This window comes from Grus americana, chromosome 1, assembly GCF_028858705.1.
Source record: "Grus americana isolate bGruAme1 chromosome 1, bGruAme1.mat, whole genome shotgun sequence".
Lineage (NCBI taxonomy): Eukaryota > Metazoa > Chordata > Aves > Gruiformes > Gruidae > Grus > Grus americana.
Window position 1 is genome coordinate 188,759,852 of NC_072852.1, and position 24,106 is coordinate 188,783,957.

Sequence of the window (24,106 nt, forward strand, 5' to 3'; positions counted from 1 at the left end):
AAGCACAGTTTGCCTCTATATGACCAAGATTAACTTTTAATGGCATTTATAGAATTCTGTAATAAAATGTAATTAATTGTTCTTCACCACATCAAAGTCTGAACAGGATGTCAGCAATTGTACGTGTCACAAGAACAACTTATTTATTTCAGATGTTGGAAGAGAGGAGGATGCTTGATAAAGGAGGCTTTAGTCCACTTTTCCAGCTCTGTGTTATCCTACTTAATCCCCCAATTGTTACATTTGATTTGCCAGTGCTGCAATACCTTCTTTAAAATAAATGTTACTTAAAAAAAAAAAAAAAGAAGGTATTAGAAAGAGCACTTCAGAGGAAGAGGAGCCACACGTGGTGGCACTTCTCAACCTGTGGTCTATCAACCATCAGAACGTAGCTGAGACAATGGCAAAATTTTAAGCATACATGCAGCCGTGCAAGCAAGCAAGCAAAAAACCCCACCCATAAAATAAAAGTAAGAACCAAACATTAAAACTTAGCCTATTTTTCAGTTAAGAGTGTTTAAAAAGCATTATGGCAATACTACACACATTAATAGGTTTAAAAAAATAAGACACATGGAGGAACTGGGTCAAATTCAGTCCTTATCTAAGACGACAGATGCTAGCCACTCAATAAAGTTCAGTCAAAGTCTGACTGGGCCCTATTCTGTGACTACAAAAGCATTATTAAGAAAGAGTGCAAACTTCTGTATATATTATATGTGTACATGGAAATGTGTCTCAGAAAAGATGCATAATTGCTTCTCTGCATCCTGTGTATCAAGTTGTGTTCTCCCCCCTCTCCCCATTACTTAGGAAGTCTTAACTGATCTGCCATTAAGGCTCCCTCTACCTGCGTCCTGCATAGCTTGGTAGGAATTATCGTTTCTGCATTATTTAAAAACAGCCCCTCCAAGGCACAGATGGTTCCTGCTGAAAGTTGCACAAAGTTGTGTTAGAAGCATCAAGCCTCTCCCTGTTCAACCTCACGCCCCCGCAGCTGCCCAGGGCATCTTCACCTCATACTTATGATTTCTCAACTGGGAAAGGAAACGAGGAGGTTCTCCCCTAGCCCTGCAGTTAATTTAGGCTTTGCCACACTTCTCTGCCAATTCCGGCTGTATTAGCAGCTTTTAGCTGTCTCAGCCCACATACCACATTGGCTGTACTGCAATAACAGCTCAATTGTCACAGGATAAATCTTCTTGTTTAAACATCTGATGCAAGTCCTAGTTGGAAGCTATTCTGCACGTGAGCAACATCAGGGATGCTGTGGGGTTGTAGCCCAGAAGTCCTGGGAACCTCGGTTTTATGGTGAGGCACAACAGTACCCCCCCAGTTCTTGCAGCAGACAAGGAGACCAAAATGTGAAAATCGAAGAGTCCTGATTCCCAAATTTCTGCATTCACAGACCCACAGGGTTCAAAACCAGCTCTCGCAGGAGCCAGACCTCTGGGCCCTTTTATGAAAGTCTGACGCATTTCATCTCCATTTGGACATCAAACCAAAGGTAAATTTTAAAACCTTGTCAGGTTTTGAAGAGCACAGAATGCAGCGCTGTGTTTTGTTTTTCTTTGCTTTTGTTTTCAGTTAAATTTCTCTAATCATGCTCACGAAAAGACAAGATGTTATTCATTAGTATTACTGAGTAAGTTTTGAAAACCTGTGTGCCATTGAAAGTCTCCCCATCATCTTTTCTTCTCCAATTCAAAATGCAAACAACTCTTTAAAATGGTTTTACTAAGCTCACAAACCTGTATGGATAGTAAGAGATGTGATGAGGTGATTGTTTTCACAAGAGTTATTTTTTCTGCCATTTTTTAAAGTTTGCCATTGTCACGCTACTAAAGATATTCCCTATGATTTACTTCCCTAAACTCAGGACTATGAATCTGGCTATTTTCTTTAACAGGTATTTATTTCAGGACAGCTCAGCACAACACTTTAGGTGGAAGGTAGCGTTACTGAGGAGTCTCACATCTTCCCTTCTGAAGGGAGAAAGGCCTTATGTGCTGCTTCTACATCGGAGCACAAAGTCCTGAGTCAACAAGCCACGTAAAGCATATGTGTAAATATTGTCCAAAAAAAGGCTGCTTTCTTCACTTTCTGCCTTGCCGATGAAGCGACTGCCCCGTCTCCCCGCCCTCCTCTCCCCCGATCACCCACATTCACCCCAGGAACATCCTCCATCCCGTAGTGATAAAGCACAGCAGAAAATACTAAAAACCAACCTCCTCCTGTAAAATAAGCTTCGTCATTAAATTCGCCAGCTGTTTCCATCCTACTATGCCGGGGGAACGCTCCCGCATCTTTTGCTTTGTGAGGAAAACACACGCCAGCTGTTCTGACTTTTATGAAAAATTTACATCGAGTTCTCGATTTTCTAAGAAGTCTGAATTTCTTGTCGTTTGTCACTGACACCCAAATAAACAAACAAACCAGCTCAAAAATCCTCAAAACCACAACCCAGAGGAGTCATGCTGCAAAGCAAATCAAAAAGAAACCCAAGTCTAGAACTTCTGCTTTGAATGTCATCTTTAATCAGGCTCCAAAGCATGAATTCAGCAGGGGAGGGCAGGATCTGTTGGTTTATCCAGTTACTTATTTTAAGTTTTAGTTCAGAGTCAAAGTCTCTCAGTGCTTTTCAGTTAACTGAAGGTATTTCAGCAGGAGACATCAAATACCAGAGGCCTCCCTGAAATCCCTGTGACCGATCTTATGTAATTAACACGCTCTGAGCTACTTCCTTTGAACCAAAAAGTTTCAAGAGGGTTTCACTAAGGGCACAAAGGGCTCCGTGCTTACCTTTTGGGTTGGGTTTGTTCTAGTACAGATTTCTGCCCAGGGTGGGGGAAGCACAACATGCACACACAAACATCAGCTGCACAAAAACTGTGTTAATGTCACTTTATCAGCCATTTCTCTTTCCACTGACATTCACTTTTAACCTACAAAGATTGTTGTTAATTAAAATCATATACTTCTGCTACAGTAATAGAGAGCCAGTCTCAGATGAAAAAAAAAATAAAAAATTTGATTTTATGTAAACACAAATTCCTAACTGGGAGTATTTTGTATGCTGGGGTGTATCTTCTCAACTGGTCACTGGAAGAGTGGCAAAAGTAACGCAGGTCTATGTCACCGAGTTAGAGGAGAGCGATAGTATTAGCACAAATGAGTAGCACAGCTCATTTAGAAAGCACTGGCATGCAGAAGATTGCAAAGGATTAGCAGAGTGAGATCTCTTTTATATACATTTGAATACCTACAGGTTTCCTGGTTTATGCAAACAATGCTCACGAGAAATAAGTTTTGTTCCGCGGGTACCTGCACATTAATTCGCAGTCTCATTTGTTATCCTGCGAAACAAATTAACAGTACAATAGTTTTCAAATAGCCTCCCAAGCTGTTCTGCTAGATATGTTACCATTTGAAGTAGGAGATCACCCTTCATTTTGGCTGAGGCTCCTAAATCTCAACATTTTCTGTTTGACCCCCAGATCTGTTGTACTTGATTTATGCAAAAGCCCCCTGATTTCAGCCGGACCGTTCAAACACAAAACTACATGCATGTGCAAGTGCTTGCAGAATCAGAGCAGTGAGAAAACACAATTTTATTCCGCTTATTCTACTGTTTCCCTGACATAAAAACCTTATTGGTCTTCTACAACATTACCTCATACCTTGTCTGTCTTTTTTTCTTGTTTTTCCAATATGGCCATGTTTTCTTTCAGAATTTTCACAATCTCAGCAGGATTTTTGTGTGATTTACTAAACAAAGGCATGGTTTTTCTTCACCTGGATTTCTTCCTTCAGGATAGAAGAGGACTGCCTTAAATCAAACAAGAAACAAAAATAGCTTTTAATGTTTATACAAAAATGCAATAAAAATACGCAAAGAGATTATGATATACAGTCACAAGCCACCATTAGCACGTGGAAAGCAACTACTCAGCACCTGCGCAGGAACTGGATGCTTCCTAAAGCCCCTGACCTACAGGTCAGCGCTTCACTGAGTCTATGCCTATGTCCAACATGTTTTGGACATCGCATGTCTGGCAGGCTCCACTAGATTTCTGATAGAGGTTTCTGCCAAACTTCACCAGCTTCATCACGTTGCAGATAACTAACTGTAGAGGCCAGCACACCAAAAGTGTCCTTTGTTTAGAGCATCACAGGATAAGGTCCCAGCTTCTCCACCATCGCTCCTTCTTCGGCTGCTTTTCTTTTTCAGCCTAAAGCTTCTCGAGAAGCAGCAGGTGAAGGTACCCCCCTGCCCCGAGTCTGATAGACTACAAGAATCTGTGGGTCAGATCTCACTTGTGTAAAACATTGCCTGAATTAAATAAGGAACAGAGGATCAGGCCTAAATACCGACACAAATGTTTTCATGACATTTAAATGAAAGACTGAGCATTTTCCCGAAAAGGGGTTTGTTTAATTTAAAACATTCTTCCTCTATATAGTTAGAAAGGCAAATAACACATCTCGGTATTTATACATGAAAGAAACCAAATAGCTTAGTTTCTGATCCTACATAGCATCAAGTTGTGAATTCCTATGGGTGTTACTGAGGGTCTGACACAAAGATCTACTAAAGTCAATGGGAACATGCTCTGGTTATGGCAGTATCACTTTCCAAGGAGACCACAGTGCTGTTCTGGACTGCATTCCAGTTTGTACAGTAATGAAGAAGAGGTAAAAAACCCAAACCAAAATAATGTCACGTTTTCATCTCTTTCCACAACAAAAGACAACCGTCACCATCCCTCCCCACAGACATTTGCAAGATTAGTTGTGAAAATGGAAATATATACACAAACCTCTTCAATCTCCTTATTGTTCTTCAACTTTTACAATTTAAAAAAAAAGCTTTACACAAGATATTTTAAAGGAGAGAATTAAACAAGCACAATGCACACAGTATAAAGAAGAAAACGGAACAGTGCAATGTTTTCCCAGCTGTCCCAAAGAACCCACTCCCCTCGTGCTTCATGGTTACTACCGACACGCTACAGAGTCCACCATGAAGTATGACTCCATTTGTGCCATACATCCATGTGTTACTAATCTCCAAACATCTTATGGAATTAATACCCAGATTAGATATACATTCTATTACAACTATAAATAGCAACCATCTAAAACAGCCAAGTATAAAATTCAAACCATAGAGGTGTCCTTAAAAGAAAATAAATTAAAAAAAAAAAAATCTAGAAGGACTCTGCTCTAGCATGTTACTAAAAACATTTCAAAATACTTTTGCAGATTATCTTTACAAGAACAGTTTCTATGACATGTAGGAAATAATTTTATATGTCTTATTTAACCCAAAAGTTTCTTCATAGTATCCAGAGCAGGGGAATTTGTATATAGCTTCTCATTTGTTGCTAGGTCAGTTTTACCAAATGTTTCAAAGCTCACCTCTTTCAGATTTCCATTTTCAAGCTCCTCATGGTTCAGTTCAAACTCATTTTTATTTCCGCAGTTTTGGCTACGCAACTTTCACTACTTGGCTGAGCTCTGAGCTGGGAAGTCCTGCTCCCATGGAACTCACAACCACCAGCTTTGGCAGCACCATCCAACCAGCAACAGAGCCAAGTCGCGCCCCAACTTGCCAACATGCAAGACTGAAGACTAACTCATTTGGGCACCTTCAGCTATATACAAGCACTGGAAAAGACTGGGATGCCAGTATTATAAAATAAATCTCTATAAATGCTGCTAGCAAGTGCCAAGCCCCATAATCTTGCACGTGCTACAATTAGAAGATTAGTAATTCGCAACACACTTTGCGAAGGACCTGATTCTGCATGTTTTATTATCCGTGAAGACACAGCATGAGGATGAGAAGATGCAAGAGAGAGAGAGTCTGAGAGCAGGAGCTTAACAAGCACGTTGCATTTCAGAAAAGACATATTTTCATGCAAGGTGGGGTAAGTTTATTCAGACTGCTGAAGCTGTCCCTTCATCTTCCCCTTTTAGAAGACTCCACACAAGGAAAAGCAAAGGGGGAGATAATTTGATTTTTAAATTGAAATACTCATGAACAATAGCTTCTGAGATTTAAAAAAATTAAGACTACATTTCTAACTGAAATGTTGACTATAAATTATAAACACATTTTCCTCCCAAAAAGTAACTTACATAGCTGTCTAGAGTATGGTGTCTGTATTTAAATAGTCATTAATTTTGCCATATAACTCCAACAGCCAGGTTTTTCCATTGTATAGTTCCACTCTCACCACCAAGTCACCACAGTGACTGCTCAGTGATAAAATACCATTTCTCTTCACACCCTACCAGTGTACTAATCGCAACAGCAAAATCACCGATAATAGGGCAGGAAGCGACTCAAGAGCCTGTTTTGTTCATCCCTCTGCTGAACAGAGCCAAGTCTCTGCTTCACTTCATTTATCAGTCTTACATACAAAGCAAAGCATCTGCTGTATGCAAGCGGAGGGAGACAGAGAGAAAAAGGAGGAGAACCCCAGATGTGCATCGAAGAACATTTTTGGATTTACCCCTTTTCAGGACACAGTTTTTAACCCATCAGCACCTGGAAAAAGATGATCCATCACTTCAGAAAATACATACTGGCAGCTGCAGGTTACGGTCCCTTTTGCTTCTCCATGCAGGAATCTCCTAGGGGGCACGTGCTATTCACAATTACAGGTAGAAGCAAATGGGGGTAAAGTCACTTTGCTGAGATCTGGGACTTGTATTCCTTAGTCTTATGGTTGACTATTCCATAAGGCACACGGCAAAACAAGGATTCCTCTCCTCCAATTTTGCTCCTCACGACTGGATTCTCTAGCACCAAAGAAAGCATGAGCTCTTGCTAAAGCTTTTAACACAGCTGGGGCATTTCTTCCCTGTCCTCCTCCTTATATTAGCTCTCTGCTCTCTAAGCTTTACTTGGAAGGTCTTCTCTTCGGCAGAGGCACTAATTTGGTTTAAATTCCCTGTTCCTTTCATCACCTATTTTCAGTTCGTTTTTTGGAACTCAGTATTTTCCAGGCGTCTAGCCCTCTGTCAAGGTTGCTTGAAATCAGCCAGTAAGTTCAGCAGTTACCACGCAAAGAGAAGTAGCATGAGAGACGGACGGCATGACCACATAATCTTTGTTTCCTCAAGAAACCAGTCTAAAAATAACTGAAAAACAAAGATGAATGACAACTGAAAAGAATGCAGCACAGGCTTAGCAAAGGTAGTTCATACTAAAATTCCTTATTAATATATTTTTAGATAGAAAAAACACTGTAGAACCCACGCATCTGACATGGAAGTACACTAAATTGAATATAATGGAAAATAAACTAGTTGAGGAAAAATTACCATGTAGAGGGAGACTTATCATCTGAGAAGGTAAGAACAATTTGGAGATGGGATCTTATTTAGAGAGGCATGGGAAGTAAGAGCCTACCCCAAAATTGTGGTGACACAAAATAGGAAGGTAGTATCAATGCAGAAGAGGACTGGAATATCATTACCTGAGAAACTGGATGGCCTCAAGGACTGAGATAAAAAAAATGGGGTAAAAATGAAGAATAACAGGTATCAGATAATGCTGAACGGGAGAAGAGACAGAGAGGTGGTGAATGCCCCATCCTTGGAAACATTCATGGTCAGGTTGGATGGGGCTCTGAGCAACCTGATTTAGTTGAAGGTGTCCCTGCTCACTGCACAGGGGTTGGACTAGACGACCTTTAAAGGTACCTTCCAACCTAAACCATTCTACGATTCTATGAATATATGCTTCAAGCTGGGGACTTACCATGAGAAATGACAGATACCCAGTGACTACACTGGTATTTTACAGACAGAAGACAGACAGACACAAATGCATGATGAATTAAGAAAGTAACCAGTAGAAATACAAAGGTATACATGTCTTCGTACAAAGTCTTGGTGGAATTTCATATGGAGCATTGTACACAATCCTGAACATCCACAGTCAAGTAAAACCAACAGAGATTAGAGCGGGTGCAGAGAAGGACCCTAGGCTGGCCAGAAAAATGGGAAGATCAGCATCTCTAGGAGCTAAAAGTGCTCGCCTTGGCAAGCTTAGAAGAAAAATACAAGTTATTTCAGCTCTAATAACAATAACACTTTATTTATGCAGAAGCAACTGCTGATGAATATACTTAAGCTGAAAATGTAAAGGTTTCCAACCATTGGAGCTTTGAGATTTTGAAATGACCTGCTCTACCAGACACACTACAGAGCATCTGTTCATAAATTTTTGACACCGCTGTCTTGCAGCAAGGGACAGGGCTGAATGAGCCCCTTTCTTTCCTACTTTCTAGGAAAACTTTTTCCATCTAATGGTTATTCAAGAGCATATGTTTTTATAACATCAGAAACACATTGTGGACACTCCTGAATTTGTAATGGAGGATCAGCCAACTTCTGAAACATTTAGTTGTGATGATGTTATTTCATCAGTGCTCTTGTGAGGAGTTTAAGAGACTGAGGAAAGAAACAGCTGTACCTCACCAGACTGACTCTCCCGGCCTCAGAGGTTGTCTCTCTCGGTCACGGGGGAACGCCCCAGCAGTGCTGTAGGAGGAACAGTGGTTTCCAAAGCCTGCTGTTGCCATCAGTATGAACAGGATGTTTCAGCTGCCAGAGTTGGAGAGTCTAGCACATTTTACAAGCCATACTTTTACAAAAATACTTTCAGGGAATATAATTCCATGTTTGTTTGGGAGAAAAAAAGTGACACTGATTTTATTTTAGGTAAGTGACAGAAACACCAAAAGGCAATTTTAAAGCACCACTTTCTAAATGTTTGGCTGTTTCTGTTCAAATCAGAAAAAAAGAAAATGAAAAAAAAAAAATCACATAGACTAAGGCAGCAAGTTGAATCCAGAGGTGGATGAGGTTTACAAGACATGAGTTTTAGGGTATTCAGTAGCTTGTCAAAGGTACCATAACATCCCTTCATACTCAGGAGATGCCTTCCCTCAGAGGCCTCCAACTCTGCAAACATTTAACCAAGATGGAAAACAGACTTCCAAAAATACCTATATACCTGCTGTTCCTCTGCCCTCTCTGTAAAGGGAGAAGCTGAAGCACAGAAAGATGAGAAGACTTGCCCAAGGCCATATAAAAAAAAAAAATCAGTGGCTGTTTCAGGAACGAAAGCTAGATCATTCAACACCAAAGCCTATGCTTTATCAGTCTTCAAAACATCTCTTCTGCCAGTGTATCTGCTCATAAAGGGAATGCACTAAAAAAAACCAACAAACAAACCAGTGTAACTTGAACTCTTTAATACAACTTTAAAGTACACTAAGAGATCTAGTTCTGTTTATAGACAATCTCTCCAATTTCTTTGCTCTTAATCATATACTGAAAGATTACAGTGCAACTGAGCTCATAAGCATGATGAAGGAAAAATGCAGATGGCAACATCCCTGTACTCACCAGCCCATCCCACTATGAAGTGACTCAGTTAAGCAGCTCAGTAGCAAACGCTTCCTCCTGCCCACGAAGGCACATGAGCCCATCCATGGCCTCTTTGCAGACGTTCCTCCAGACAAGCCATTTGGTCTTCAAAAATGAATGACTGAAAAAATTTCCTTCCCTTCAAGTATCAGACATCTGTCTTGTCTTAGTTCCTAACCTTCATCTACTAACTGATCAGAATAAAAAAATTGCAGTAACTCATATTAGGTGAGAGCTTCTTTAATGGAAAAAAGACCTTCATTTTCCATTTACCCCAGTGTGCCTAAGACTCATATATTTTGGGCCTGAATGAGCACATTTTCTTCGTAATTTTGCCTTCATAATACAAGAGATGCCTTATTCCCTCATTTACCCCTCCTGCAATAGTTGGGAAAGCTGTTGCAAATACAGAGTCACTACTCAAACCAGGGGATGGAAGCCATCTGATCTCCTGGAGAAGTCCAATCCATCCTCCCCCATGCAGTCCCCTCACAAAACCCATATTTCACTCAGTACACAGAAGGAATCAGGGCTACACAACAAAAAACTTATCTGCAAATCCACAACGAGTTGCAGATTTTGGAACGTGCATTGCAAAGGAGACAAGAGATTACTAGGAGAGAGGACGGCTTTATGGTTAAGGTGAATGAATGCTGTCTCTGCTTGGCAACAAAATTATTCCAAAAGCTCAAGAATTTATTCATCATAAACCTTGCTGTTGGCTACTTGTTGCATTACCTGGAACGAAGGCTGAAACTTCACCTGAACATACAAAACACTGCAGTAATGCCTACCACTGCCACAAACACCTTTTTTTAACAAGTGGCAAGCATCCTGAAGATCAGACATGGAAAATAAGTAGGCAGCTCAGCCCTTAATCTGACCCCTTCTACAGAATGAGAACGATAATATAATGTAGTTGTTTGATGCTGTTATGAAACTGAAGGCATTCATAGTGATGGTCCACTCAAGTGCTGTGGCATAGCTCTATGGAAGCACTCAAAGAAATTAATAATTCTATTTTTGAGTGCTTGAATGCCCATTCAATAAAAAACAAAAAGCCTATATAGTCTCTCAGCAAACACAGAGGATAAAATGAAACACCAAATAGCTATATGGTCACGGAGGACACAGTTTGAGAAATGCTTTGATCCATGATGGTGCCACCCTGCTCCACATCTATTCACATCTCTACAGCTTCTGTTGGAGTGGTACAGCTGTTTGCAGGACCCCGGGGTGAGCCAGGTCAGGGAACCAACCCAGGTTAACAAAAAATAGCCCGGTGGGGGAAAAAAGGGCACACAGGTTTCTAGACCAGTTCTCCCCACAGTCTTACAAAAAGCTGTACCAGCACAAGAGGGGAAGAAGGCGATGGAAGAAGAGGGAGACAGGGCTGCAGGAGCAGATGCTACAGCTTGGGTGTTCGCCAGCCAGAATGAGGCAGCGATGATGGGAAAGGGGGTATAAACGTGTGGTGATACAGAATAAGACTGAAAATTAATATAAGTATCCTGAGCGAGGTACAGAGCACAGACTACATTGGCACAGATAAATGCCAGAATTAAGGTTCAGAACTTTTTGAGTGTTTGACTCTGCTGCCTAGTGTCCTTTTTATTGCGGCAGGTCCTGTGCTACCACTTCTATTATTATTATTATTATTAACATATTTATTATAAAATAATATTTGCATACTGCAATGCCAGGTAACATTCAGATTCTAAACCCATGCAGAAGCAGCATCCTGTAGCACCATACTCACATCTACATCGATTATCTCTGTATCACAGGATCATCTGTGATACAGAGATGCTCCCACTCATGCTAACAAACTAAATAGAAGTAGTAGGTTATTACTTTATGTTGAATAAAACTACAAAGATAAGAAACCAGCAGATTTTACAGCCACCAAATATGCAGGACTGATGAGTCAAGAATATTTGGGATCCTTATTTCCGTTTGTCACCATGGAAGTCTTTCAAACCTAAAAAAATTAAGAATTCAATTCCATGCCTAACTGTAGTACATAGCAAAACTCCCACGAGCTCAGTCATGCAGGAGGAGGTCTCTTAATAAATGTCTCTGAAGTACACACAATTCTAAGGTAACAGCTCTTAACAGCTTTTCACTTACTTGAGTAAAAGGGAAACCAAGTTAAATTTCCATTTCTAGTAGTAATAATAACTGTAGAAATAATGGAAACTGGTAATATAATTTAAATAACATAGGCAGCAGCCAAGAGGGAATAGGACTTCCTCTAAACCCATTAGAGGGGAACGTGAACACTATTTTTGCTTTTTGTTCAGTATTACTGAAAGCTTACTCTCTACACAGCATTCACTTGACCATGTCCGTAGCAAGCCTGCTGTGTTACTTTCAATAGCTTCATAACACATTAAAATAATTTGCTATAGCAGTAATTTCACTTTACTACTACTATTAGCCCAAGAAAGAGTCTTCGCTCAGAAAAAAACTTCCCTTAAGCTCAATGAAAGTTCTGTCTGATAACGACTTCAGGAATAGCCCATTGCACAGAATTAGCATTTCAGGTTGACAAGACCTATCGACTATAAATAACAAGATGGTTAGTTTACACACACCGTTTCGTGTGACATTTCACACACACTTCCTAACCATTTCCTGCTGTCTTATGCAAGTGGCTACGCTCTCATTCCTCTGCATCTCAAGAGCCAGTCTGCAGCTGCAGGCAGTCAGCAGAGAGGAGCAAGAGAAATGATATATTGCAGATATTTTATTTTTGGAAACCGCACTGTAAATAAAGCCATTTCCAGAGATATTCCATGGACACAGAGCGCTTGGTGGAGGAGCCAGCGCCTTATGTAACAGGAGGAGTATTGTTTAGGGTTGCCTGCTTTAAAAAGCCGCTCCTGGTAACACGGTTTACAAAGCTATAAAAAGCTAACGGCGTAACTCTCGAGAACAAGCAGACGAGCTGTCTGTTACAAAAAGGCTGGTGCTAACTGGAAAAAGAAAAGTTTTATTAAATCACTTAACTTTCCGTCACTGGGAGGACATCATCTCGGCTGACACTTACTGCGTGCGGAAAGGTGGGGGCTCCTAGGCAGCCCTGCGCAGCCCCATGGCCAGGTGCTGAAGACAGCTCTGCCACCTCCCCGCAGCCCACGCCGCCAGCAGCCGCCTTTAGTTATCTTCCATTTAATTCCGCTTTATTCCCCCCCTGCTGATGATCGACACGTGGCAAAGACAAGGGATCCCGCGACTTGACCTCCCGCTCTTCTTCTGCCGAGCGACCGTCAGCCTCTGGAAAAGCGTTAGCAGAAAGGATCACTTGAACACGCACAGGCGCTCACAAGCAGCTGTAAATTTCCACTCCCGGCCTCGCTCCTCGTCGTTCCTGCTCTGACTAGCTCAGTGGCTGGGTGTGCATTTTTCCCCACTGCCCTCCCCGCTTCCCACTCCCTCGCTCGTCTTGCTCGCAGGCTCACACACCCCCAAACTCCACGTCAGAGGAACGCGTGGAAAAGCAAAGGAAGAAGCGATTGCTCTGCCGAGAGATTTCTCCGGGGTTAAGGGAGGAGATGTGACGATTTCGCATCACTTCTGTAAGTTTCCATTCCCCTCCGAAGTCTGTCGGTGTAGGGGAGGCATCGCTGACGGGTCCTCACACCATCACGTGGCGGAGACTGCTGGAATTAAATTATTCACCTTGCCGTCCTGCTGAGAATGCAAATAAGGGAGCCCAGCAGAGGGTTGCTGCTACAAGATAATAATAATAAAATCAACATGTTCACGCACCACATCTTTCAGCAGAGTCCTCCCCAGAGAAGCCAAAGTTAAGCTGCTTCCTGCCTGACTACATGTTATAATGTAAAGATTATAATACTTTTCCACAATAATACGGGGGACACACACACACACTACTGCAGTATACTCTAAGCAAAATTTAAATGCCACTGAAGAAACGCATTAGGCTAAAGTATTTTTTCAAAGTCTAACGTGGGGAAAAAAAAATCATACAATTAAAATGTTCTGAAACAAGTGCCACCAGCTATTATCAAGCACACAAATACAGCAAAATGCAATTAAAGGAATTTTTAATGCTTCACTCTTCTCTCTTGGCAGCTATTGCTCAGCAAGCGCCACATATTCCCAAAGGGAACTGCGAGTGCCTTTCCCACCCCCCCGGCTGCCTAGCAGGCATTAAGAGCAGGAAAAGGAGGATGCTTTACCAGCCATCGTGGGCACTGCAGGGTGGGATTTAAATCCCATCCTCACCTGGATCTCGGCTGAGACCCAACAGGGATGAGAGCCCAGCACGTATTTCTGACGAGCTCACCAGCTCAGGGAGAAATTTCACCTCCCGTCCCCTCTTCCTCAGGGCAAAGCCCAGCCAAAGTCCCACGTTATTAAAAATAATTCTATATACTACCCTTGCTTGGGGAGCTCATCTCAGTCCCTGACACGTACCAGCACTACAGTTGCATCAGATCTTAGTTTAGGGCTCACCTGCAGTAGCTATTCACAGACCCACGTTAGAGGCAACCAAAAAGGCATGAGAAACCTCATTTCTGAGGAATACAGATGTTAACAGCCACCTTTTAAAGGGCTAACATCCTTTGCTAGTGATCCCAGCTGCCAACCCAGGCAAACAGGAGTAACCCAAATCCTCACTCTGAAGAGCCAAGAATCAGCAGCCTGCCCAGCTTCCGTCGCTCCCCGTCCCTCCCGGTCTCAGAGCAGCAGAAGTCATCCCTGCTCCCTTCACGTCCCTACATTCACTCTTGCGTTTGCATGGGAGGTGCCGAGCTGACCTCAGATCAGCAGATTTGTGCTCCTGACTTATCTGTAAAGCGTGCCGCCGTTTGTGCTTACGCTTTACCTAACAGATCATGAAGATACCTCAGCCCCATGTTTTCGGACTGCCCTGAACAGTACTGGGAACAGACGCTAGTGCTGCTCCCGCTGCAGCAAGTGACACCAAGTGGCAATTTCTGCTCCAAACCCATAGTGAGATATTCCTCCAGCACAGAATTAAAGGCTTCACATTAGAAAACTGGGCCAGGTTTCCTCTCTAGGCCACCTCCAGAGAGACCTCAGTGAGGGACACTGTGGACACCAAGCTCGGAGTGGGACGAGCCATCCTCCGAAGCGGCATCTTTCTCCACGAAGCTTAGCAGGCACGTGGACCACCAGCGCAGGCCGATGTTTTGTGACACAAAGGACCTGGGAGGAAAACACGGTGCTGGGCACTGATTCATGGGTGCCTTGCTCTGCCCCAGCTCGGTGGGGAGAGGGACGGGGCGATGCATTGTGCGGCGTCCCAGCACCTTACACCCTCCCTGGCGTTGGCTCTTTCTTTTTTTATCGGATACCGCAGCCTTTGGGTAAACCTCATAGAGAAAGTTAAACGATAAAAACTCTGCCCTTGGGCTACTACTGAAGGTACCAGCTTTTCCTAAGGCAACACAAAAGTCCAAGCATGTTATGTCATTAATTTGCACTGTGTTCTTTTAGGAGATTAACTTATTTTCTTCCTCTCCTAAGGGAAATTATATCTTTTCCATAGTGCATCCACCACTACTTCAGCGGGTAAAAAGACACCCCTCTGTCGCTCTGCAGAGTTTAACGTTGGTGGGTGCTACCCTGCAGTTGAATAATCACCAAAAACATTGAATAATCACAAAAAAGCCGGTTTAGTTGCACATTAAGGGGCCCCACTGGATAATCTGTGTATCACCAAGTTCTCTGAAGTATTCACAGCACGTTCTGAGTAAGCAGCCCCTTGGAAGCATAAGAACCTTTATCTAGAAAATTACTATCCTCTGTTTCAGACTAAATATGCCTGTTTCCCTGGTTCTGAGGAGTAAATGTAATATGCACTCAATTTACAGTTCAACTCTACTGGACTTCTACCTAAGGAAATACTTTTGGACTTTAATAGGAGCCGTCTACACACCGGGCGAGCAAGAAACACACCTGCCCCCATCCCTGCATTGCAGCAGGAGAAGCAGTGCAAAGCAGAGTAGCTACAGGGGCAGGGAAAAAAAAAAATCCTGCTTTTCTAATACTCTGTTTCATCTTCAGTGCAGTTAATTCTCAGATGACAGGAAAAGGCTTTGAACCATCCAACAGGAATTAAGCTGTAATTACTTAGTGCTCTTACCTGTTATTTTTTTTGTTGCCAAGAGGTTATTAAATATTTCAAAAGAAATGTTTGCTTCAATTCATAATTTGTAGCCATCTCAGATCTGGAATGACATAATTATGAACAGCCAACAATTCTTTATAGTCTCAAAGTACACTAAAAAAAAAAATCTCTGTGCACTGCTGAAGGACTCCAGCCTCCACATATTTAAATTCCATTATATTTGTTTCCTTTAAAGTAAGCAGAGTCCTCAGGCTAAAGCACGGTTAAAGCACTTTTGAGAAATGTTTGTTCTTGTTTTCATAACTTAAAATCATGTCATCTAATAAAGGCCAAAGGAAGAAAACCCCAGTCCATTATTCCTGCCCTTTCCATTTATTTTCTAAAGTGGAAAAGAGAAATTAGGGAGCTTGAACAATGAGTGTGGTAGCAATAAATTACAGAGGCAGATGATAAGCACACAGTACATATATATATATATATATTTTAATTCTGCTCATTTAATCACCCACTTCCAGTCTGTCTATCTCTTCCAAGATGACTTCCACCATCCCAAAGCCCTAAGCAGCCTCAGATAATAACAACAAAAATTTTCCTTCTTTTCCCCAAAAACTGCTCAATGCCAAGGCCCCAGGCCATCAAAACTCAATTCTCCTCAGCGACAGGTTTAGTTGTGTAATACTGGATTATTAAGAAGAGAAACTTTAGAATGCTAAAAAGATATCCCCTCCTCAAAAAAAAAAAAAAAACAAACCCAAACCCTAGAAATTAAAGAACTCACACACACAGGATTTTGTCCTACTCTTACAGATCCCAAGAGAGCAATATTGTGGCAATTTATTGGGGTGGGAGGAACTAAAACCAAATTATTTATATTATCTACATTGTAAAGCTGTTACACTTTAACTCAAGGCATTTAGCTTTATGACAAAGCAATATAAAAAGTGTGCCCCACAATACTTCTAAAACCTCATAAAATAAGAGGAGAGACTTTACAGTAACTTCATGCTCGTATGCTATTCTACGAGCTCACAGATACCCATTTTCCTCAGATCCCCTTCAAGAGCAATGTGACCACCCCAAATTAATGCCATTAAAACTCTTCTTCATCTAATCAGTCCCCAATACAGACATACACCAACACCCCCACTTTATCTCTTTCTCCCCCACATAATCTCAGAGGGAGAGAAGCTCAGAACTGAGCCTATACACCAATCCCCCCCAAACAGCCACCAGCACCGAAAAGCAAATTAACATTTGGCTGCTTATCCAAATACAAAGCAAGGCAAAAAAAAAAAACAAAAAAAAACCCAAAAGGGACGTACGCTCTACGGAGGGGCAGGTGGTTTTCCCTATGGCCATTTAAAAAGTAGCAAAGCTTCTGGCCTCTCCTCAGTACTAGAAAATTGACTTTTCTTCAGTGAAGCGTGGGGGAACAGAGAGCAGCCAGAGGCAGCGGCCGACCTGTAGCTGCGTTTTAGCTGAAGCAAGCGGGAGGATTTAAATGGATGCTTTGTATAAGCTGTCCCTAAAAATGCAAACAGGTCTTCAATGGTTTTCCCCTCTTCTTCCTCCTGGCTCCCTCTAGTGCTTTTAAGCACATACTGCCTTTTCCTTCCTGTTTTATTTAATGCAAATATAAACAGTTGCTAAAATTCTCTCTATGTATATTTCAAAGAGATGCACCAATTCTTATAAACTGCTCAGGAGTTTTTTCTGAACACGTTATTCACATGTACATCACTCCAGCAATCATGCACTGACACTGGTCTTTCTTCCAGAAACCTTTATTTATTAAATATTTTATGTACAGGCCAGCATATTTAAAATGTTACTCATTTTAAAGGCATCCATCAGCTCCATCCTTAGAGAAAGTCAGCTAAAATGAGTCCCTTTCCTTACCTGTTCCCACCCCAAACAGGAATTACATCTAATCAGGAAGTTACTCAAGCCCAACAGCTGAAAAATAAAACAGATTAAAATTTTATGCGTGCTCTAAAGGGTCACTTATAAAATGTTAATCACATCCCTTACCTACTGTGTCCCAACATAAAACAAAATTAGGAACCATACCTGCACTCCCACTTTCACAAGTGGAGGAACAGTGAACTCATGACAACATTGTGCTTTTTACCTGCGGACGTATGCAAACAGAAAGTAGTCCTCCAAAATCAGTAACTCCCTGAAGAGCTCAGCAGGTACTTTAATATAATTAAAGCCTTCACCTCTTCAAACTGCTTCTATCCCAGGTCTGTATAGTGAACCACTTCAGTGGACATGTTTGTTTAAGGTCTCTTCATAGAATTAAAAATGTAAAAAGGAAAGCTCTTTTCAGAAGGAACAAGAGCTTTGCTGAAGATCTAAAATTTAACCTCTCATCACAAGTGTACCATGAGAGGCCCAACCTTACAGTTCATATAGCAGCACACTAAAAAAAAATTTTTACAGTAGCAACAAATAAAAGATATGCACAGCCAAGTAAGCCCTTGCTGTCTAATATGCTAGAAGATAGTCCTTGCATCACTGCTAGCATTTTTCTTCATTAGATTGCAAAATCCTTCCGTGTGTCTAAAAGCATTTATCTGCCATCTCCCATTTCTGAAATATCCAAACAATATTAATACTGTTTAGTCTTCTTGCAAATACTGAATGTAGCTGCTGGTTTCCACATAAGTTCAGCAAGCAATTTTCCTAATGTTAGGCATGGGTTAGTAAGACAGCGTGGGGTATTGCAAGTCAGAAGATACCTTCTTCCAACATGCTCGCGTATGCAAAAAAACCTATCTGTGTTCCCTACAACTTCCCTGGTGGTGAAAGACAACAGAGCATCCCTAACCAGAACTCTAAACTGCCTGATAGTGCTTGAAGCTGAAAGCTGTCTTAGCGGACATTCTTCTCACTAATGATGATGTGCAATGAAAATACCAGGCAGATCAAATTTTGATGACAATAATTCTTTATACCTAGTGTGTGGCTCTGTTTTTGAGAAGGGAGAAGACAGTTTGGGAAAATAAAACCCAATGGACTATGACTTTTCCTCTGTTGACCACTGCAATAGAAGCCGAAGGCATTTTTCATCAGATGCTCTCAAGATGACTTGCAAACAAACAAAATTAAGCTTAATTTGAAACACAAGTTAAACACTCCTGTGAGGCCCTCACCATAACACCCACTTTAGTATGAGGAAACTGAGGTGGCACCAAGCAAACACACAAAGATGTGCACTCTATGCAGTACATAGGAATGGCAGTAGATAGGAACCATCATTCTGGATCAGACAAAGCTCCATCAAATCCCATCTCCAAGCATAGCTGACACCAAGTGCAAAGTATAAAATAAATATATATATCAGAAGGAGGAGCGCTCTACTCTTCCAGCTTCTGGCAACCAGCACCTTAGAGGTTTGCTGAAGTGTCATCCAAAATCACCATGCTAAATAGCTACAAATGGCTCCACACACATTCGCTTTAAAGATCCTAAAAGAGCAACTATTCCTTTTCTTGCGAGACTTTGAAATCATGTCTGCAGTACTTAGATATAACTTAGATACTTCACATTGCTTCTGATTCTGAAGACTGAACAGTCAAGAGAGCTCAGAGACTGCTATTCTCTCTTGGTGAGAGATCAAACAAGAAATCAGCACCATCAATGATTTACTGCATCCCAGTTAGTTACTTTTTCAGGGCAGCAAAGGCCAGGATTTACCCACAGAACAGTACTTCTCAAGTGATTGCCTCAAACAAGAGAACAACTACTACCAGAAAGTCTCATACAGAAGTAAGGTGTTGTACCGATGAAGAAATGACTTCAGACCGAAGAAACCAAGAGTCAATTCTTATTTCTGTCACATGTTTCTATGTCATCTTGGAAAAGCCAGTTTGTCTCCCCATGGGAAAAGGAATGCGTTCAAGACCATAAGGTGCTTTGACACCATAGTGATGGAACCCAACCAAACATACTAGGCAGTACCCAGCTTGCTGCATCGTTTTCTTGCATACTGGGATAACAATCTTGCAATTTGTGTGATGTACGTCTCCAGAAACCATACTCACAGACAGAACAAACTTCTCAGTCTCTTCTCATGCAAGTTAAGAATCCTACTAAAGCAGAACAGTTGAACCAAAACCTGAATAATATTAGGCTAAAAGTCTCAACTGCTGCTTTCAGATGAAGAATTATTTTTTTTCCAGTGTCAAACAATGAAACCTAAGCATTATTATAATTCATGAAAAATGGCTGTTATTTTTAAGCAACTTTTGATCTAAACTGACTTGCCCAAAGTCACACAAGAAAATCTCCAGCAGTCAATACTGTTCCCCTGGAGAAAGAGAACCCAGGTCTTCTCACGGTTTGCTCTTTACCAGTTTTTGTCCTACAACAATGTTGGTTTAACATATTGGATCAGGATAGGGAACCTTGAGAATTCATTGAACTCAAGTTGCACACGGAGACATGGTCTTCACAAGTACCCAAAGTCATTCCTCCTGACAAGCAATTAAGTATACTCATCACTTCTCAGATTGCAAATATATTTGCCTTCACGTGACAGATACATGGTCAGTCAATGCAACGCTGGATGCTTGCACTTTCTGTCCCACGATAAGGATCACAACATGACTTTAACATGATCATCCTACCTGTTAGGTGATGAATGCTCTCTGTTGTCATGAATCCCCCTGTCACAGATTTTAGTCACATATTCTTCTGGTCCCTGGATGGAGTCTCCAGTGCCTCCCTAAAGAGCTATGTAGTCCACCCTGGCCAAAAGTTGACTATATTGAGCCAATTACCCTGTATGATATTCTATGAAGTCCAATAATGTTACTCCCCAATGGGGGAAACCTAACCACGCACATTCCCACCTTACTAACAAGCCATCCACTGTTCTGCCCATCTGTGTTGCCCAACAACCGGCATTACAAAGTAATTATTGTCAGACACATACAACCACAAAGTGTCCAATTAAGGGCTGAGTTCCTTTTGTGTTAATTACTAAACCAGGGTCATTCCTTGAATTCCTTCAACGGCAGCAGGGAGGCTGCAGGCTGGCATTTTTTAGCACAGGAAGACTGTCCTGAACAAGGACCAACATGCAGCAAGTGCGTTTGTCTTCAGGTTGATCTCTGTTTTGGAGGGAGAGCAGCTGAGGCACCTGGGTTTGCTTTGATTCAACGCTGCTCCTGGGCAGCCTTGACAGTGAAGATCCCCGACAGGCTCTGGATACCTGGAATTAAATAACTTGCCACATGACATAAACAGCAAGCTCTAGATACATAGGCTATACCAAGTCAAATATACTGATAGAAATCTTCTTAGCAAACATCACTCCTTTACACACCTCTCAACGAAATCTGACAGCTCCTTTATTACACAGCACACAGATCTGTACTTACAAGCACTGTCACACCCTCTGGAAATAGTTTAAGAAGTGATAGTTTTCTCATATAATGGTAGTTTACATACCTGCTCTCTTCCTATGGAAGCAACTGATAATTTTTCTCCTCTGTGTGTGTTTTTTTGCAGTGTACACTCACAAAATATCTGCCATCAAAATCTACACTTCTGAAGGGTAAAAGACTGCTACTGTCCAATACAAAAAAAAAAAAAAGTCACGATTAGCACTGAAGGTAAAGAGTACCCCCTCACAAATGAAAAAGGAGTCTCAACCTGTATCAACCGAGACATGAGAAGTTATCCAATATCTTTGCAAAAAAATAATGCTTGTATCATAGTCAGAAGCTATCTGAGTCAGAACACTGGCAGAACACATTTTCTGATATCAAATACACATTCAAGATTTCAGTTCTCTCTTTCATATGACATTCCTCAATGTCATGTCCAAGCCTAACATCACGAGGAGATAAAATTTCATATCTACTAAATCGAGCAGAGATTCCCAAAACCAAGGAGTCAGAACTGTAGGCCTGATAGCGGAATTGAGAGAGAAAAGTCCCAAAAACGTTTCTTTCAAAACAGCAGTGTTCATAAGGACATAACATTATGTCTGGCATTATTGCCGATTTTGGAGTTTCCACCCAAATACCAGGGAAAAGAAATGGCTTGTTTTCTGAGAGCAGGCAGAATCCTGTGAGAAGGTCACCTAGTGAGAACCACACCAGTTTAACTTTCCATGACCACAGTAAGACCTACTAGCTGTCATCACAGGATGAAATTACTTTCACAAGCATAAGAACTTCCACTGAAAGATTTCAGCACACAAAGGCCCATATCCAAACAGCTGCGTGTTAGCCAAGTAACTAAAGACGTAAACCTAAGCTATTTAATACCTTGTCATTTAACCCAACCACCACACTACATGGTTTTACATTTTTTTCTATTTAGAAATAATACAGATGACTTGGTAAGGAAGTTCAAAAGTAATACATAATGAGGACCTGTGACAATCTACACAGAACTTAAATTGCAGAGAGGTCCAATACTTCCTATAGACTTACAAAATAAGACCTTATTTGGAAAAAAAAGTATGAAACAGATTTTTTTCCTCTTCTCAAAACAAGAAATGAATGGTATTACTACCAACAAAGGAATTTAAAAATTGCAAAGCTCTACTTCGGTTGTCACAAAGCATGAATTATTGTCTGACGTAACTCAACAACTTCCTGAACAAGAGCAGTTCTTTAAAAGATCTTGGAATTGACATTTATTTCAAGTGTTGAAGAATCTATGAAGTCCATCAATAAGCTGGTGTAATAGTTAGCTAGTGGTCACTTAAAATAATTTTTTTTTCATTTTATGCAAATTCATATTCTCTTTTACTTACTGCTTCTTGCCGCTGTGACTCCTGTATTTGCAAACGTATGCTCTTTGAAGACTCTCAGTTTTGTTCATGGATAGGTACATGATCAAATCACTTCAACAAACTCAGAATTTACTTCTTTGCCACTATCTACATTCAGTATATAGATACATTTTTCTAACACCTACAACCAGTACTGACTTTGATTTAAATGTATGTCTTAAGTGAATTCATAAAACCTGATTATATTCCAGAAGTGAGGACAGTAACAGCAGAAAGGAAATCTGCCATTCTGCGTTCAGTGTATTCAACTACTATCAGCTCTTGGCTGCTGCTTATCTATAGGGAGTGCCTTGTCCACTGACTGTTGCCCGTGAGCCTTGATACCTTGACAGCGTTCCTCATCCTTAAGGTACATCCAGCCTTCTTTCATGGTGATTAACTTACCAAAAGTTTGAGTCCATCTTTCAAAAGAGTCAGTTAATGTGCTCTTTAATTCTATCAAATACATGAGGCCATGCCATCGTTTGTCATTTTTCTACTCTACGTGGCCTAGATAAAACTATCGGGAAGGATTTTGAATTATCTTCCAACTGTGTGTTCATTTGGGTTGCTTTTTGGGTTTTGGGGGTTGTTTTTGCAAACATCCAATAACTGAACATCAGGAAATTTTATCTTAATTCAATGATTCTTCATTGAGCGCAACATTTTCAGGAGTCAGTTTCTTAGATAGACAAGATCAAACCCTTAATCTAACATATACTAGATATTTTATAATACTTGTTTTCGATTAATCATATTGAATAGTACTTGCTACATGTCAGCCCTTAAGATTTTGGACAGTTTGACTTTAGACATTTAAAAAAATATATATTCCTCGGTCTCCACAAATTTGTAACACAAATTGTCAAAAGTGTTCTTTCAGTCTTTATTTATTGCTGTAATACGATGGATTTGTTCACCGTTACATGATTATTTGTAATATCCAGCTTCGTTCTCACTACAGATATATATGACAGTTCTGTCTTTTCAGCATCATTGTTGACAACTTCAGTGCAGCCATCAGACATATGTTGCTGTTCTTTTGTTCCTTATATTTTTAGAACTTCTCATTAGCCCTAGATTCTAAAGAAAATCTGAAGGGTTTTCTTTAATCACCTTTATAAAAAAATGCTTATATGTATTCCTGTATATTGTCTACTGCGCTTGAACCACTTCTAAATCAAGATGGGACTCCTCCTTTGCTTAAACTATCTTTATTATTTGGCTCTGCACATTCTAGATAGATAGCCACATGTTCTCAGCCCTTTCCCCCCCCCAACTTTAAGAGAGACTTTTGTAAACGATGTTAGAAATATATTAGTGATGTAACAGCATGTCCCATCATGCAGAACTGAAGATTTTCTTAGTCCCCCACGCTTTCCATCCTCAAAGACAGGAATGTCACATACTTTTGCAGCCACCTTTTCCCATGACCTTATGAACTGCAATGAGGAGGTACTCAGTTTACAGGGTAGAGAGAGTTCAGCGAGAGAGAGGAAAAACAACGGGCAACAACTCTGTGCATATTTTCTTAGCATTTAACTGCTGCCCAAGAAACTAGAATAGCATGAGGATATCTCGGGAAATCCTCTAGCAACATCTTCCTTTCCCTGACAAAAGAAGGTGGAACACAGATGAATTGCAGGGGTATGTATTTTCTTACATTAATTTTGGGTTTTTTGAAGGGAAAAACCTTTTCTAAACAGCACATATCCTAAAGACTACCAAGCCAA

At 40.9% G+C, this 24,106-nt stretch overlaps 1 protein-coding gene across 1 annotated transcript in view; it reads right to left on the reverse strand.

Moving 5' to 3' along the window:
• CAB39L (calcium binding protein 39 like) overlaps positions 1–13,081 on the reverse strand; it is a 46,685-nt gene extending 33,604 nt beyond the window's left edge. The window contains exons 1-3 of the mRNA XM_054830279.1: positions 12,919–13,081; positions 12,503–12,729; positions 3,681–3,829 (exon numbers count right to left, since the gene is read on the reverse strand). Of these exons, the coding sequence (XP_054686254.1) occupies positions 3,681–3,782 (102 nt within the window). The 5' untranslated portion in view covers positions 3,783–3,829; positions 12,503–12,729; positions 12,919–13,081. The remainder of the gene's footprint in view (positions 1–3,680; positions 3,830–12,502; positions 12,730–12,918) is intronic.
• Positions 13,082–24,106: the final 11,025 nt, after the last annotated feature.